This window comes from Danio aesculapii, chromosome 18 (genome assembly GCF_903798145.1).
Source record: "Danio aesculapii chromosome 18, fDanAes4.1, whole genome shotgun sequence".
In the NCBI taxonomy this organism is placed as follows: Eukaryota; Metazoa; Chordata; class Actinopteri; order Cypriniformes; family Danionidae; genus Danio; species Danio aesculapii.
This window is the reverse complement of record NC_079452.1, coordinates 18,738,581-18,756,080: the sequence shown is the minus strand read 5'-3', so window position 1 is coordinate 18,756,080 and position 17,500 is coordinate 18,738,581. Positions and strand designations below refer to the sequence as shown.

Here is a 17,500-nt window from a genome sequence, read left to right as displayed (position 1 = left end):
AATGGCCAAATGAATGAATGGCTGAATGAAGGAATTAACAAATTATTTAATTAATTACTGAATTAATAAATGGCTCATTAAACAGACGAATGCATGGATGGATGAATTAATTAATTAATGGCTGAATGAATGGATGAATAAATGAATGGACAAATGAATGAATGGATGGATGAATGCATGGCTGAATTAATTAATTAATTAATAGGCAAATTAATGCATGAATGCATGGATGGATGAATTAATTAATTAATGGCTGAATGAATGGCTGAATAAATGAATGAATGGATGGATAGATGAATGAATGGCTGAATTAATAATTATTTAATGGCCGAATTAATGAATGAATGAATTAATAAATTAATTAATGGATGGATGGCTGAATGGATGGATTGATGGATAGTTGAATAAATGAATGAATGGTTGAATTAATTCATCCATTCATTCATTCACATAATATACTAACGAATGAACGTACAGACATTGACCACTGTTGAGTCATGTGAGAAGAGCTGAGGATTTCAGCAGTTATATTTTGCACTGCGCTCTGAGTATTGCAAAACACCCCTGTTACCATAGCAACGTGAACATCGCAGGACCGTCATGTCATGATCACGCAAACACGCAGATCACACACTGAGCAGTGAATCAAACACACTCTCGTCAGGGCACGTCTGTTATCTAACATTCCTCCATCTCTCCGTCTCTCCTCTTCCCTCTCTTTCCATGTAGAGTCCGAGCCCTTCCAAACTTGGCCAGTTCTGCGCTCACTGTTCCCATGGCAACATATTCACTAGTGGCAGGATAAAGCCAAGGAAAAGAGCTGGCTGTGTGTGTGTGTGCGTGCGTGTGTGTTTGTGTGTGCGTGTGCGTGTGCGTGTGTGTGTGTGTGTGTGTGTGTACGCGTCACTCCCATTATTTAGGATGGCCTGGTCTGTCTGCTTGACTGCGTCTCACACAAACAGTAATTCATCCTCCTTCACACGTTTAGATTTTAATGAGGGAATAACTGGGCCACCGTGAAATACTGATGAAAGTGTGAGGGGTTTTGTCAAGTCATTAGGTCAGAATTAAAACCAAAGCTCATCATGGATAATTCCATTAATGCATTTTACACTATTCCTTTAATAAATTGTCCAAAAAGACCAGTCTGAGGTACCAATCTGAATCATTTTGATGAACATGTTTGAAGTTTGAACACGCTAATTGATAGTGTTACATGTTACATTGTTGTCAACTTGTGAAACATTCTAGGAATAGTAACATGTACGTTGCCAATGTGCTAAGACTGTGCTAAATATGTTAAAATATGCTAACACCAACAAGCTAATTCAATATAGCTGATATGTTATAGTATTTGTGTTGTCATTGTGCTAGAACATGCTAAATATGTTAACAACAACATGCTATGCAGTTCATTCTGCTGTGAGCATTGCTAAATATGTTAAAACGTGAAAACAACAACATGCTAATTCACTTTAGCCAGCATGTTAAAATATGTTATAGCCTAGTATTTATGTTGTCAGTGTGGTAGAGCATTGCTAAATATGTTAAAACGTGCTAACAACAACATGCTAATTCACTTTAGCTAATATGTTATAGTATGTATGTAGCAAATGTGCTAGAACATGCTGAATGTGCTAAAATGTGCTAACAACAGCATGCTAGGCAGTTCATTCTGCTGTGGCGACCCCCCAATAAATAAGGGACTGAGCAAAAGGAAAATGAATGAATGAACAGCACGCTAATTTACTTTAGCTAATATGTTAAAAAATGTTATTTGTGTTGCCAGCCTACTGAAAAAAACAGTAGGCTGTTAGTGTGCTAGAACATGCTAAATATGTTAAAACGTGCTAACCACAACATGCTAATTTACTTTAGCTAATATGTTAATATATAGTATTTATGTTGTCAGTGTGCTTAAACATGCTAAATATGTTAAAACGTGCTAACCACAACATGCTAATTTACTTTAGTTAATATATTATAGTATTTATGTTGTCAGTGTGCTAGAACATGCTAAATATGTTAAAACGTACCAACCACAACATGCTAATTTACTTTAGCTAATTTGTTAATATATAGTATTTATGTTGTCAGTGTGCTAGAACATGCTAAATATGTTAAAACGTGCTAACCACAACATGCTAATTTACTTTAGCTAATATGTTAATATATAGTATTTATGTTGTCAGTGTGCTAGAACATGCTAAATATGTTAAAACGTGCTAACCACAACATGCTAATTTACTTTAGTTAATATATTATAGTATTTATGTTGTCAGTGTGCTAGAACATGCTAAATATGTTAAAACGTGCTAACCACAACATGCTAATTTACTTTAGCTAATATGTTAATATATAGTATTTATGTTGTCAGTGTGCTAGAACATGCTAAATATGTTAAAACGTGCTAATCAGAACATGCTAATTTACTTTAGTTAATATATTATAGTATTTATGTTGTCAGTGTGCTAGAACATGCAAAATATGTTAAAACGTGCTAACCACAACATGCTAATTTACTTTAGCTAATATGTTAAAATATAGTATTTATGTTGTCAGTGTGCTAGAACAAGCTAAATATGTTAAAACTTGCTAACCACAACATGCTAATTTACTTTAGCTAATATGTTAATATATAGTATTTATGTTGTCAGTGTGCTAGAACATGCTAAATATGTTAAAACGTGCTAACCACAACATGCTAATTTACTTTAGTTAATATATTACAGTATTTATGTTGTCAGTGTGCTAGAACATGCTAAAAATGTTAAAACGTGCTAATCAGAACATGCTAATTTACTTTAGTTAATATATTATAGTATTTATGTTGTCAGTGTGCTAGAACATGCAAAATATGTTAAAACGTGCTAACCACAACATGCTAATTTACTTTAGCTAATATGTTAATATATAGTATTTATGTTGTCAGTGTGCTAGAACATGCTAAATATGTTAAAACGTGCTAACCACAACATGCTAATTTACTTTAGTTAATATATTATAGTATTTATGTTGTCAGTGTGCTAGAACATGCTAAATATGTTAAAACGTGCTAACCACAACATGCTAATTTACTTTAGCTAATATGTTAATATATAGTATTTATGTTGTCAGTGTGCTAGAACATGCTAAATATGTTAAAACTTGCTAACCACAACATGCTAATTTACTTTAGTTAATATATTACAGTATTTATGTTGTCAGTGTGCTAGAACATGCTAAATATGTTAAAACGTGCTAACCACAACATGCTAATTTACTTTAGTTAATATATTACAGTATTTATGTTGTCAGTGTGCTAGAACAAGCTAAATATGTTAAAACTTGCTAACCACAACATGCTAATTTACTTTAGCTAATATGTTAATATATAGTATTTATGTTGTCAGTGTGCTAGAACATGCTAAATATGTTAAAACGTGCTAACAATAACATACTATTTTACTTTAGCCAGTATGTTAAAATATGTTAAAGTATTTGTGGGCTAGAATGTACTAAATATGTTAAACCATGCTAACAACAACAACATGCTTATTCATTTTAGCTAATATGTTACAGTAGTTGTATTGCCAATGTGCTAGAACATGTTAAATGTGTTAAAACATGCAAACAACAACATGCTAATTCACTTTAGCTAATATATTAAAATATGTTATAGTATCTGTGTTGTAAATGTGCTAGAGCATGCTAAATATGTTAAACTGTGCCAACAGCAACATGCTAATTCACTTTAGCCAATATATTAAAATATAGTGTTACCATGTGTTAAATGTGTTAGCATTAGCTAGAACATGTTAAAACATGCTAACAACAACATACTACTTCACTTTAGCCAATGTGGTAAAATATGTTATAAACATGACAGCAAAGTTAGTGTAATGTTAAAAAACATGTTAGAAACATGAGCAAAATGTTAAACAATGTTAGGCATGTGTTAAACCACGTTAGAAACTCTGTAAAAATTAGCTAAATGCCGTTAGCATCAAAATACTTAAGGCAAGTGTTAAGGCATGCTAGCAAAATACTAAACATTCCAGAAACATGATAAAACATCTTAGCCATGTGTTAGACATGCTATAATTATGCTAACAACATGATACACCATGCTAATATCTTGCCTTTAGCCATATGTTAACGCATGTTAAAAGCATGCTAGCAAATTGTTCGTTTTTATTAGCAATGTTATATGTCTTTCCTGGCATGAGAAACCTTTGAAAGCAGTGATTTGCTGTTGTCCAGTGGATTGCTAGGCTGGCGCTATGATTAGCATGCATGTTTAGGACTGCACCTGACAGACCACAGTGGGAGGCTATCAGTGCTAATCACTGTGATCAGTCCACACACATACACAAACACTCTCACACACACACGCACACACTCACAGAAACAAACGTGCACACAAACACACAAGCACACTCACTCTCGAGGCCTCACTGAAACTTTAGAATAGTGTCGTTTCAGGATTGCGATTGGCTGACAGTGATGTAAGATGTTGCATAAGAGCCTATAATGTGGCCAGGTTGTTCCCGCTGGAAACAGGAGAGATTTGAGCATCCACTGACCAAAACCGTGTTTTTATATAAGCATCTGAATGAGTGAGTGTGTACATGTGTTCATTTGATGAGAACCGTAATACTTGAACTCCTGCAACACTGAGGATTTTGTTATAATTTGTATTATTTATTGATTACTTTTGAGTGCATTCCCTACTGAAAAAACCAGCTTAAACCAGCCTAGGCTGGTTGGCTGGTTTTAGCTGGTTGACCAGCCTGGTTTTAGAGGGGTTTTGGCCATTTCCAGGCCGGTTTTCAGCCATTTTCAGCCTGGTCTTAGCTGGTCAGGCTGGAAAATGACCACCTAAAACCAGCTTGAGCAGCCTAGCCAGGCTGGGAGCCCAGCCAAAACCAGCTATGTCCAGCTTAAACCAGGCTGGTCAAGCTGGTTTTAGCTGGATTTAGCTGGTCATTTTCCAGCCTGACCAGCTAAGACCAGGCTGAAAATGGCTGAAAACCGGCCTGGAAATGGCCAAAACCCCTCTAAAACCAGGCTGGTCAACCAGCTAAAACCAGCCAACCAGCCTAGGCTGGTTTAAGCTGGATTTTTCAGCAGGGTTTGCATCTAGTAACAGCTGAATCATTCTCTGCATCAGTCTTTTCCATAATGTGCACCTGATTTAAGTTATATGTATTAATAATTATAAAAGGTATACATTGATGTAAATAGGATGGCTCCATGATGTTAAACAATACTTGTATAAATGTATACAATAGTCTGTGTGGTGTGTATGAAACACACACACCCACAGCAGTCTGAATTAGTTTAACCGCGGTAATATAACACAAAGCACAGTGTTATAAATGTACTTTAAACATGTAAATATAGTAGCCACTGTTCAAATGTGATGTTAATAATGTTAATTGTGCAATTCTAAGTGCTTCATGCAGGTGAGTGGGTTTCACAAACCACTTGTCGGACACACTCTCTTGCAACAGATCACACTATTATGTTTTTCTTTTCCTCTTCTTTCTTTCAAAACCTGTTTAAGTGTCCTTAACTACTATGTACTTACACCGAAACATGTATTTGTACATGTATTTACTGTGTACTTATGCTACCTGTATGTATCTGTAATTAATTTCTGTAATTACATTTGTAAATACAATGTTGACCATCCCTTACACAATAACCCACCCTTAAACCTACCCACACCACCAAACCTGTCCACAACTCTACCCCTATCCCAACTCAAGAGCACCACAAGTGTTCTCAAATACATTATGAACACAGTATGTACATTGTATTTATTTTTTGATGCAAGTACATAGTAGTTAAGGACACTTAATATAAGGTGGGACCACATATTTTAATGTGTTTTTAATCATTTTAATTCTTTGTTGTTTTTATTTTCTTCAGAGTTGGGTGTAAAGCGTTCCTCAGTAGCGCATTACTGTATTCTAATTACGTTTTTGGGGAATGCAGTAATGTAATGAATTACATTTTAATTTGTGTCAATGTAATTGCGTTAGTTACGTTATAAATATAGTTTTAGTAATCGTGTTATCTGCTGCAATGTCAGTTAATAAATATGCACTTTTAAAGGGTCATGAAACCCCCCTCTTTCAGTTCAAGTCTACCTTAGAATTGTTTCCAAAAATGCTCAGAGATGGGCGTGGAGCACTGCGAGCAGAGGGAGGAGTGGGCGTGGTCAGCAGAGCAGGGGAAAAAGAGGGGAGCGAACAACTGTTGTCAGTTGGCTCACAAAATGAGACACAAATTGTAAAGAGACCCATGATTTTATAGTCTACAGAGTTGAAATGCAAAAAATAAACAGTAATTTAATGTCCTGCTACATTTGTTATTCATGATTTCATATACACATAACCACAATTTGTTATATCATTATGAAGATAATTGTGTTTATGGGTGGGCTGTGGGTAGTGCTGTCGCCTCACAGCAAGAAGGTCGCTGGTTCGAGCTTCGGCTGGGTCAATTGGCATTTTTGTGTGGAGTTTGCATGTTCTCCTCGTGTTCACGAGGGTTTCCTCTGGGTGCTCCGGTTTCCCCCACAGTTCAAAGACACGCGGTACAGGTCAATTGGGTGAAAGTGTATGTCTATAGTGTATGTGTGTGAATGAGTTGGAAGGATATCCGCTGTGTAAAACATATGCTGGATAAGTTAGCGGTTCATTCCGCTGTGGTGACCCCTGATTAATAAAGGGACTAAGCTGGAAAGAAAATGAATGAATGATTGTGTTTATATAAACACTATAAATGAGGAGGACTTCTTTCCTCCTCAATCCCCAGGTCTGAATTCAGACACAGTGGATAGCAGTGCAGCAGGTCTCTTGCCCTGTCTGATCCAACCATTAGACCTGTTGGTAATGTGGAGGATTTTAAACATAGGCGAACACAGCAGCACGGATATAGGCGATGTGTCTGAATGGTAACAAACTCAACTGATAAAAGACAAAGTCCGCCATTCTCCAATTCGCGTAAAGCTCTCCCGATAAAAATGCTTGCTGCAAACCAACAGCTTTGCTGTATTCACCTTATTCTCCGCGTACAAGTGGGTGCAGCCATTTGAATCATTTTGGCTCAAGACTTCCGGTCTCATTCACTTCCATTCATTTTTAGACGTTAAAAACAGCTCGTTTTGCTGCTCGATGTTGCAAACTGATATTTTCTTATTATATTAGTCTACTTTGCCTGTATTGTCATGCAAACACTTGTTTGTAGAGTAATAAGTTTGACCGTTTTCTGCCTGAATCGGAAGTTCTAAAACAATCGCAAAAACGCGCGCACTTCCGCATTGAAGAATAAGGTCAATAGGCCATGACAGAATCGCAGGGGAAAAGTCTCGGATGCTGTTTTACCAGGGTCTCACGCAGTCATTGGGTCTCACAGCTTGGAAGGTCTGCCTTGCCTTCGGAAAGCACGTGCTCTCATGTATAATTAGGAAGCAGGGTCTTCTCATAGGATAAAAAAACTTCGCTATGAAAAATAACGAGAAACCGACGCGTCCTCACTCCACTAGCAGATTCAGCTTCATGCTTTGTATGGAATATACACATTTCAGTAGACAAACAGACAAACACAGAACACCCAAACACTGCAGTGCTTTTTCATACCGTGGATGTCAATGGTTATAGCTATCCAGTTTTCCTCTAAATGTCTTCTTTTGTGTTAAAAAAAGACAAACAGGTTTGGAACAAGCGAATGATGAGAGACTTTTAAGTTTCGGGTGAACTCTTTAAGTCTTTGGAGTATGTCAAACTGCCGTGGTCAACCCATTGTAATGTTTTTCAGTGAATATTTCAGTAAATACTCTTATAGGTATGTTTTATATGTTTTAAAAGTAACTTCAAAGCAAAGTATTAGTAATCTGATTACTTTTTACATGAAGTAATTAGTAATGTAATCAGATGACAATTTTCTAGTAGTTGTCACGGTCGGTAAGGGGAAAAAGGGGCGAGGACCCAAGTGCAGAGTAAAGTAGAATTTATTTAATAAAATAAAACAAAAGAACAACAAAAACCACCCCGAGGGGGAAAACACTAAACTAAAACACAAACAGAGAAACAAACTTGGTTGGGCTGGCAAGGCAAGGCTAGAGCAGGAACACAGGGGAAGTATAGACGACGAACTGGCACAGGACAGCAGACATGAGGAGAATATAAGCAGGAGTAAATTAATACACAAACAGATGAACATAATTAACTAATAATAGGTTAACAAGGAGGGTGGGACTAAACAAGAGACGGGAGAGCACATGACACAAAGAGACAACACAAGCCATGTGCTCACATAAAACAAGACTAGAACACGCAGCCAATGAGAGAACTCATTAACCGCGTGTTCGTATGACAAGACAACACTGAAGCACACAACAAAAGCACGCGACCACAATATAAACACAGAGTCACGTGCTTTGACAGACGCAAGACACGAGCACACGATAAGTGAAAATACCTTACCGTGCGCTCACACAAATGCAACGCGCATGTTTCATCTCAGTGCCAACCAAAACCGAAACCAACTAGACGGAGACGCTGAGTATGAAACAGCGCGATGCTGACGAAACAACACAAACACGAGTACAAGAGCGCGCATCCCAAGGCCCGCACACACCTATGACGACGCGCACCCAGACAATGACAAAACAAGTGCTCGACCCAAGAAAACTCGAGCCAAGCACTACAGGACAAGACAAAACAGAGCTAGTGTCCGGACTCTGCCACCAAAACAAGAATTTACAAGACCAGAGTGGCAGAACCCTGACATTAGTAGTCAGTAATTTGTAATCTATTACTATTTTAAAGTAACTTACCCAACACTGATTTTCTTATACTTGTATTTTATATTTCTTATATGCCTGTTTATGTAAAGCACTTTGAATTACTGCATATGAAATGTGCTATATAAGTTAACTTACCTTGCCTTGACTTGCCTTACTTTTATCATCGCCTTCAAGTCGCTTTGGATAAAAGCATGTGCAAATTGTATAAATGCAAAAGTAAATGTAATAACAGTATAAACGCCTCATGTCTTCATGCATTTCTTTCTCTGTCCGTGTTTTTCCAGCACTGCCAGTAACTCCAACCGCAGCTCTCCTGCCTGCTCTCCGGTTCTGCGGAAGCGCTGTCGATCTCCCATTCTGCAGAGCGCGGAGACGGACACCATGGTGGAGAAAGGCTCAGAGCAGTCGGACGCCTCCAAATCTCCCTCCACACCGGAGCAGCTGGTCACTCGCACCTTTTCCGGCCAGTCCACACGCAGCGGCGGCAAGAACTCAAAGGTAAGACCCTCAAATTAGCACCCAAATCTAGCATTTCTGCAGCATTGAAAACCATACTGAATAAAACACATTTTACATATACACAGTACACAAAAATTACGAACACAAACTCTTATTTTGTATGTGATTATTTATTTTTTAATTGCAATATTTACATGCAATAGTTACAGACATATAAACAAAGCTGCTCACCTTCATCTGAATCCGTTCTGCTTTATGCTACATTTGCTGCATTAAAGTATATGGAAGTATAATGAAGACCAAACAGAGTGTCAAGCTCAAACTTTAGATCCCAGTCAGGAGGCTCATTTTCAGGAAACATCGCATGAATAAAAGCAAAAACTAATCAAATCTACATTTTCAAATAATTAAATAAAGTTAAATCAAAATAATTCTCAGCAAAGCTCACGCATCAACCAACTAAACACATTCATTTGTATGAAATTAATGAGTAAATGAATGAACAAATTTCAGGAGTGAATTGAATGAGTGAACGGATGAATGGATGAACAAATCTAATGAGTGAATTGAATGAATGAATTAATGAATCTGAGTGAATTGAATGAATGAAATAAATTAAATAATAAATGAATTCATGGATTGAGTGAATTTAATGAAAGACTGAACAGATTTAATGAGTGAATTGAACGAATTAAATAATTCAATTAATGAATTAATGAATAAATAAATCAATATAGGAGTGAACAAATAAATGAAAGAAGACGTCAGTTAACATGAATGAATGAATTAATGAACGAATTAATTGAATTGTTTAATGAATGAATGAATTAACAATTTAAAAGAATAAACAAACTGAAAGAATTAATTAATTAATGGGCAAATTGAACGAATGAATAAACTTAATGAAGGACCAAATTGAATAAATGAATGGGCAAATTGAATGAACTAACAACCTGAACAATACGAATGAATGAATGAAAAAATTGAATGAATGAATGAATTGACAAATTAAGAAAACAAACAAAATGAATGAATTAATTAATTAGTTAATTAATATGCAAATTTAACAAAATGAATGAATGAATGAATGAATGAATGAATGAATGAATGAATGAATGAATGAATGAATGAATGAATGAATGGGCAAATTGAATGAATGAACAAATTGAAAAATATGAATGAATGAATGAATGAACGACCAAATTGAATGAATGAATGAATGAATGAATGAATGAATGAATGGGCAAATTGAATGAACAAACAAATTAGAAAATATGAATGAATGAATGAATGAATGAATGAATGAACGAATGAACGAATGAACGAATTGCATCGATGACTAAATTGACCAAATTGAATGATTGAATGAATGAATGGATGGATGGATGGATGGATGGATGGATGGATGGATGGATGGATGGATTGATGAATTTAATGAACGACCAAATTGAATGAATGAATGAACACTGAACAAATTAAACAAATCAATCAGTTGAATAAATGAATGAATGAATGAATGTAATAAACAAAAAAACAAATGGATGAATGTTGTCAGTAAACCGATGGCTGAATGAACGTATAGTCCAAGCTCCGCCATTACCTGACATGATTAGTAATAAATGAACAGTTTCGTGTGAAGTTCAGCTCCGGCCATCAGCTCTGTCTCTCCGTCTCATTTCAGCTCTTGCAGTCGCTTGTTCTTCCCGTCCCCTTTCATTCTGTCACTCGCTCTGCTGTTTGCTTGTTTTCTTTTCTTTCCAGAGTTTGATATTTCCGCTGATGTCATGTACAATGTCTCTGATCTAAACTTTGACTCTCATGTTCTTCTTTGTTTGTGGATGTTCTGTTCTGATTTGTGTTGGTTTTTTCTGATTTCTGTTTTTCTCCTCGATGCATGCTAGTCTCACAAGCGACTTTCCAAAGTAAGCATTTCTCTCTTCTGTTCTGTATTCATGCAGTCTCTCGCCCTTATTTACACCAGTGTGTCTGTTTTTCCTCCTCCAGTGGCCGTTCTGTGGTCTGTTTTAGTGTTATTGATTTGTCTCGTCTGTTTGTGTGAATGTAAGTGTGTTGTCTAAGTGTTTAAACAAATTCATGCACAACCTCTTTCCATCCGCTTTCCTGTTAGCATATTAGTCACCTATGTCTTATATATTTTTGCATATTAGTCACCTATGATTCATTTATTTTTGCATCAGAATTAATATTAGAGATAAAGTGAGTGATATGTGAATGGTCATGTGATCTTATTAGGTACATTTACACTGATATGAATCTTGACATGCAAACCATTAGTAGTTCTTATGCATATGCCTTTCCATTGAACTCATGGCAGAGATGATTGATGAACTCATGAGTCATCAGTGTTTTTAGACAGAGAAGGATTTATTTCTGTTGATTTACGACAGAGGGAATTCCCAACTCAATAATTCCTGACTCTTTACAGTAATCAGTAATGCAGTAAAACTATATACAGTTGAAGTCAGAATTATTAGCTCCCCTGAATTATTAGCCCACCTGTTTATTTTTTCCCCAATTTATGTTTAGCAGAGAGAAGATTATTTTCAACACATTTATTAACATTTTAATAACTAACTTCTAATAGCAGTCATTGTATAACTGTGGTTTGTTCTGCAGACAATCGAAAACAAATAATGCTTGAGGGGGCTAATATTATTGACCATAAAATGGTTCATAAAAAATTTAAAACTGCTTTTATTCTAGCTGAAATAAAACAAATAAGACTTTCTCCAGAAGAAAAAATATTATTGGAAATACTGTGAAAATTTCCTTGCTCTGTTAAGTGAAGTTTAGTTATAAACAAGTTTCGAGAGGATCACGTGCTTATGATTGCTAGCGGCTGGATCCGCATTATCCAATTCTCAATGCACCAATCAGATGACTCCTAAGCTACTATAAATACCCTGGGTTACGTACCACCGCTATCTTCGTTTTGAAGAATCCCCCCATCCACCCCTACTCCTCCTCCTTCCTAGATGGGTGACACGGTGGCCCAGTGCTTAGCACTGTTGCCTCACAGCAAGAATGTCTCTGGTCCTAGGCTTTACCAAACCAGCAGACATTTCTGTGTGGAGTTTGCATTTTCTCCCCGTGCTCACGTGGGTTTCCCCCGGGTTTCCCGGTTTCCTCCCACCGTCCAAAAAACATGCAACATAAGTTAATTGACTAATCCAAACCGGGACTATAGACATGCTCCTAGTAAATGGTTATCTCTCAAGAGCAATCACTGGCTGTTCATTGGTTATTACAGCGGGGGAGTTCTCGAGATCTACCTGAGCTCAAACTCCCTTCTCGCCTTGCAACGGGAGGGAGCCCCGGGCTCGAGGATCTTATGAGCTCAGGGCTCTCTCCCGGGACAGCATGCCAAACAAGCTTTATAATCAATCATCAGCTAAGTGTGAACTCTTGAAACATCATTTGGGAAATAAGAAAAAAAAATCACAGCAGGGCTAATAATTCTGGCTTCAACTGTTATCTTTTAGTTATTAATCAATCAAATCCTAACCTTAAACACTGTTTATTCATCAGTTTTAGTCATGTTCTTTCGGTTTATGCTTAAAAACTTTCATTTAATTACGCTTAATATTATGTATGGTATGATTTTGCCATACTTTCCACTTGTTTCAAACCCAAATATGTTGTGAAGAATGCTGGAATAGATGTCCAGTAGCCATGTTTCCATCCAAAAGTGTTGACTGATGCACAAAAAATACTTATTAAATACTTTTCTTATTACAGTTTTTCTCAGTGGCTTTGGTACATTTCTCAGATCAAAATTGAAGTTCTCAAAACTACCTGTTCAATCTTCACATCATTGTGTCATGTCAAGTCAAGTCGAGCTTTATTGTCATTCCTCTACATGTGTGGACATACAGAGGAACGAAATGTCATGTCTTGCAGGACAATGGTGCTACATAAATTAATCATAAATACAAACACAACACTGGACATACAGTAAGAGCTATTTTTTTTTAAAACTATGCATAACTAACATATACTGTAAGATATACTATAAGATACTATATACATATACTATAAGATTTCTTTGAACAAGTTGCAAATGCTTTCATACATCCATCAAATGATTATGTACAATTCTCTGTTGTTTCCTACATTATCAATTGCTTATGTCATGCTGATTGAAATGTATTATTTTGGTCCTTGTTGAATAGTCTCACCCCTCTTTTGTTCATGGCATAAGTCTTTACATGCAAAATGGCTGAAGAAGTTGTCATTATATTTTGCCATAATACATTTTTCTGCAAATTTCCATTAGACTTTTTTTCTAAATCTGTCTACAGTTGGTAAATTTCTTCCAGGTGAATCTTGACTTTTTCTAGTGAAGGTGCATCTGAAAGATGATTGTCTTATGTTTACATTTCTACTTTTGTTTTGTTCTTTCTTTGTGCTATGCAGTGCTGTCTTTTCCTTTCTGTATCACAAAGACATGATCTGTCAATAAATTAAAGCATGGACAGCAAAAAAAAAAAAAAAAAAAAAAAAAAAAATATATATATATATATATATATATATATATATATATATATATATATATATATATATATATATATATATATATACAGTTGACGTCAGAATTATTACACATATTACACATTTCTAAAGATAATAGTTTTAATAACTCATCTCTAATAACTGATTTATTTTATCTTTGCCATGATGACAGTAAATAATATTTTACTAGATATTTTTCAAGACACTTCTATACAGCTTAAAGTGACATTTAAAGGCTTGACTAGAATAATTAGGTTAACTAGGCAGGATAGGGTCATTAGGTAAGTTATTGTATAATGATGGTTTGTTCTGTAGACTATCAAAATATATATATAGCTTAAAAGGGCTAATAATTTTGACCTTAAAATGGTTTTAAAAAATAAAAAACTGCTTTTATTCTAGCTGAAATAAAACAAATAAGACTTTCTCCTATATATATGATGGCGTCACGATAGCGCAGTGGGTAGCACAATAACCTCACAGCAAGAAGGTCACTGGTTCGAGCCTCGGCTGGGTCAGATGGCATTTCTGTGTGGAGTTTGCATGTTCTCCCTGTGTTCGTGTGGGCTTCCTCCGGGTGCTCCGGTTTCCCCACAGTCCAAAGATGTGGTATAGGTAAAATGGGATAAGCTAAATTGTCCAATGTATGTGTGTGAATTTATGGATGTTTCCCAATGATGGGTTGCAGCTGGAAGAGCATCCACTACGTAAAACATACGCTGGACAAGTTAGCGGTTCATTATGCTGTGGCGACCCCAGATTAATAAAGCATAATAAATGAAGAATATGTATATTTGCCATAGTTTACATCAGAACACTCCTCTAGAGCAGTGTTTCCCAACCCTGTTCCTGGAGGCACACCAACAGTACATATTTTGAATGTCTCCCTTTTCTGACCCATTAACTTCAGGTTTTGGAGTCTCTTCTAATCTTCTGATGAGTTGATTCAGGTGTGTTTGATTAGGGAGAGGTTGAAAATGTGTACCGTTGGTGTGCCTTCAGGAACAGGGTTGGGAAACACTGCTCTAGAGTACACTGTTATATTGACAACATGACTAAGTCATTTGACTGTCTTATCCACACACAAAGCACTTTTGCCATTCTGAATGCACTGACACCTTCATTGACACTGAAATTTAGGTTTGAGAGATGAAATAAGGATTATGAGCAAGATACTGGATTTGCAGGTAATCCATGGTGTTTTGCTATTTGTATGCATTGTTTTGATAAATGCACTTACTGCAAATTTTAATTCTGATTTGAGAAATGTACCAAAGCCACTGAGAAAAACTAATAATAAAATTCCTCTGATGAACATAAAAAGAAGCTATTTTAAAGAATGCTGATTGCTGGCACCCATTGACTTGCATAGTATTTTTTTTCCTACTATGAAAGTGAATGGATGCGAGCAACCGGCATTCTTCAAAGAAACTTCTTCCGTGCTCAACAGAAGAAACTCATCAATGTTTAAACCACGCGAGGGAGAGTAATTGATTTTCATTTTTGGGTGAACTATCCCTTTAAAACAACATATTTTATTATGATAGCTAGCATTATGTGTCATGGCAGGATTTTGAACAGGCTCCTGCAGGTGTATACTGATAAATAATAAGCGTGTGTTTAGTATGTGGCGTTTCTCGACCAGCTTCAGTTAGCTTAGAAATGTCCAAAATGAGTTTCTCAGAATTCTTGTTTTTTTTGCTTTTTGTCCCCCCATTGCTTTACAGTATGACAGATTAAACCTGATTAAAGTAAGCATTTCATGTTGTTTTTTGACCCTCGAGCCTTTATATTAAAGGGACAGTTCACCCAAAAGTGAAAAATAAATTACTCATCCTCCACTTGCTCCAAACATGTTTGAGTTTCTTTCTTCTGTTGAACACAAGGGAAGATATACTGAAGAATGTTATATACTGAATAACAGCCATTGACTTCCATAGTATTTTGCTATTCTGCTACACTGTAAACAAATTCAATGATAAAAAATGATTTAATAGTAATTTTGTCGTTGCTTTAACTTATTTTAATATGTTAATCAGGTTTTAACTACATTTTTCAAGTTATACAAAGTTTAACTCAATATTTTTAAGTCCGTTTGACAGATATAAGTTGAGATGACTGGAAAAGGCAGCAATTAAAGGCAGCAATTATTATTTATATATGTATTTCACAGTATATGGATGCTTTTTTCCAACATTCTTCAGAACATCTTGTTTTGTGTTGAACAGAATTTTAAAAATCCACCTATAAATCCACTTGAGAGTGAGTAAACGATGAGCAAATGTTCATTTTTGCGTGAACTATCCCTTTAAGTGTTAGTCAACGCTCCTGAAAATACTCCTCCTAGCCCATCCTCACCCGTCACACACAGACCTTTCTCACACTTCTCTCCAGTTTAGATCAGATTAGCCCACATTAAACCATCCAGTCCCTAAGCCTTGATGAAGAACAGCAGTATGCGTGTTAGCAGGTCTGCGGGAGGTCATCTATAGGCTTTAAAGGGCCATGAACGAGACACATGCTAATCTTTTAAAGTAGTCCACACACACACGCACAGTAGGCTAATTGAAGGATTATCGGCTCTCATACACACACACACAGCTTGTTGTGTTGTCTGTTTACTTAAATATAAACTAAAAAGGCCCATATAATATGTGAATAGGTCCATATTGTGCTGCTTTCAGTGATTCCCTTGTATTATTTTATTCAGATGTGACGTGGGTAGTAAAATATAAATATAAAAACAGTTTCATCTCTAAAATACAGTATTTTTAGCAAAGATACAGATGTTGTGCTATATGTTGTGACACTTTGAGATGTAAAATTGCAGTATTTTAAGTCACATTTCAGGACGTAAGGTCCAAATTACGAGGAATCGTCGCACTGTGGGATAGAAAGTTAAAAAATACACACAAATAAATATAAAATACAGTCAAAATGGCAGAAATACAGTCACATTGTGGTATATAATGTTATTATTATAAACAGTAATGCCACTTTGAGATATTTAACATTATATTTATGGTAAATAAAGTCGCATTTGTGAATCATAAAGTCACATTGTGAGATATAATATTATAATTACAAAACATAAACGAAATTATGTTACAATTAAAATGACACGGAGTCATTCATTGTGACTCATTATCATTGTGAGATAATGTCATAACCATGATATTCACATTGCAGGATATATTCATAATTGCGAGACAGTTTAATCGCATTGCCATATATAATGTTATGATTATTAAAACTAAACAGATAAAAGATATCGGGTTTCATAGCTACAAGAAACTAACTCACATTAGATTGTATTGCATAACTCCAATAATATAGTTACATTGCAAAATATAATAGCAATAATAACACCACACTATGAAATGTGACATTTTATTGAGAAGTATAGCCATAATATCAGAGACAGTAATAAGAAACGTAACACATTTTGCAAGAAATGAGATGATGCGAGAACAAATATCAAATTGCAATGATGTGGTAATTATGCGAAATAATGGCACATATAGATGATATAAGCTTTTAATTAAAATCTCTATAGAATATGGCAATAGTCACTTTCTATCCCACATATCCTCATTATTTCTTGTAATTATATGACATTTGTTTCTTAATCTGACATTACATCTGACAATTTGACTTGTGTCTTTTAAAAAGACTTAGCTTTTATTTATAACAGGATATCTTTTGTGG

General features: G+C 35.6%; 1 protein-coding gene across 5 annotated transcripts in view; it reads left to right on the top strand.

The window, feature by feature from the left end:
• The window catches only part of gramd1bb (GRAM domain containing 1Bb), a 137,801-nt gene that overhangs the window by 78,857 nt on the left and 41,444 nt on the right, over positions 1-17,500 (top strand). For all 5 annotated transcript variants that reach the window (XM_056477801.1, XM_056477800.1, XM_056477799.1 and 2 more), the window contains one exon: positions 9,085-9,298. In XM_056477801.1, the coding sequence (XP_056333776.1) occupies positions 9,085-9,298 (214 nt within the window). The remainder of the gene's footprint in view (positions 1-9,084; positions 9,299-17,500) is intronic.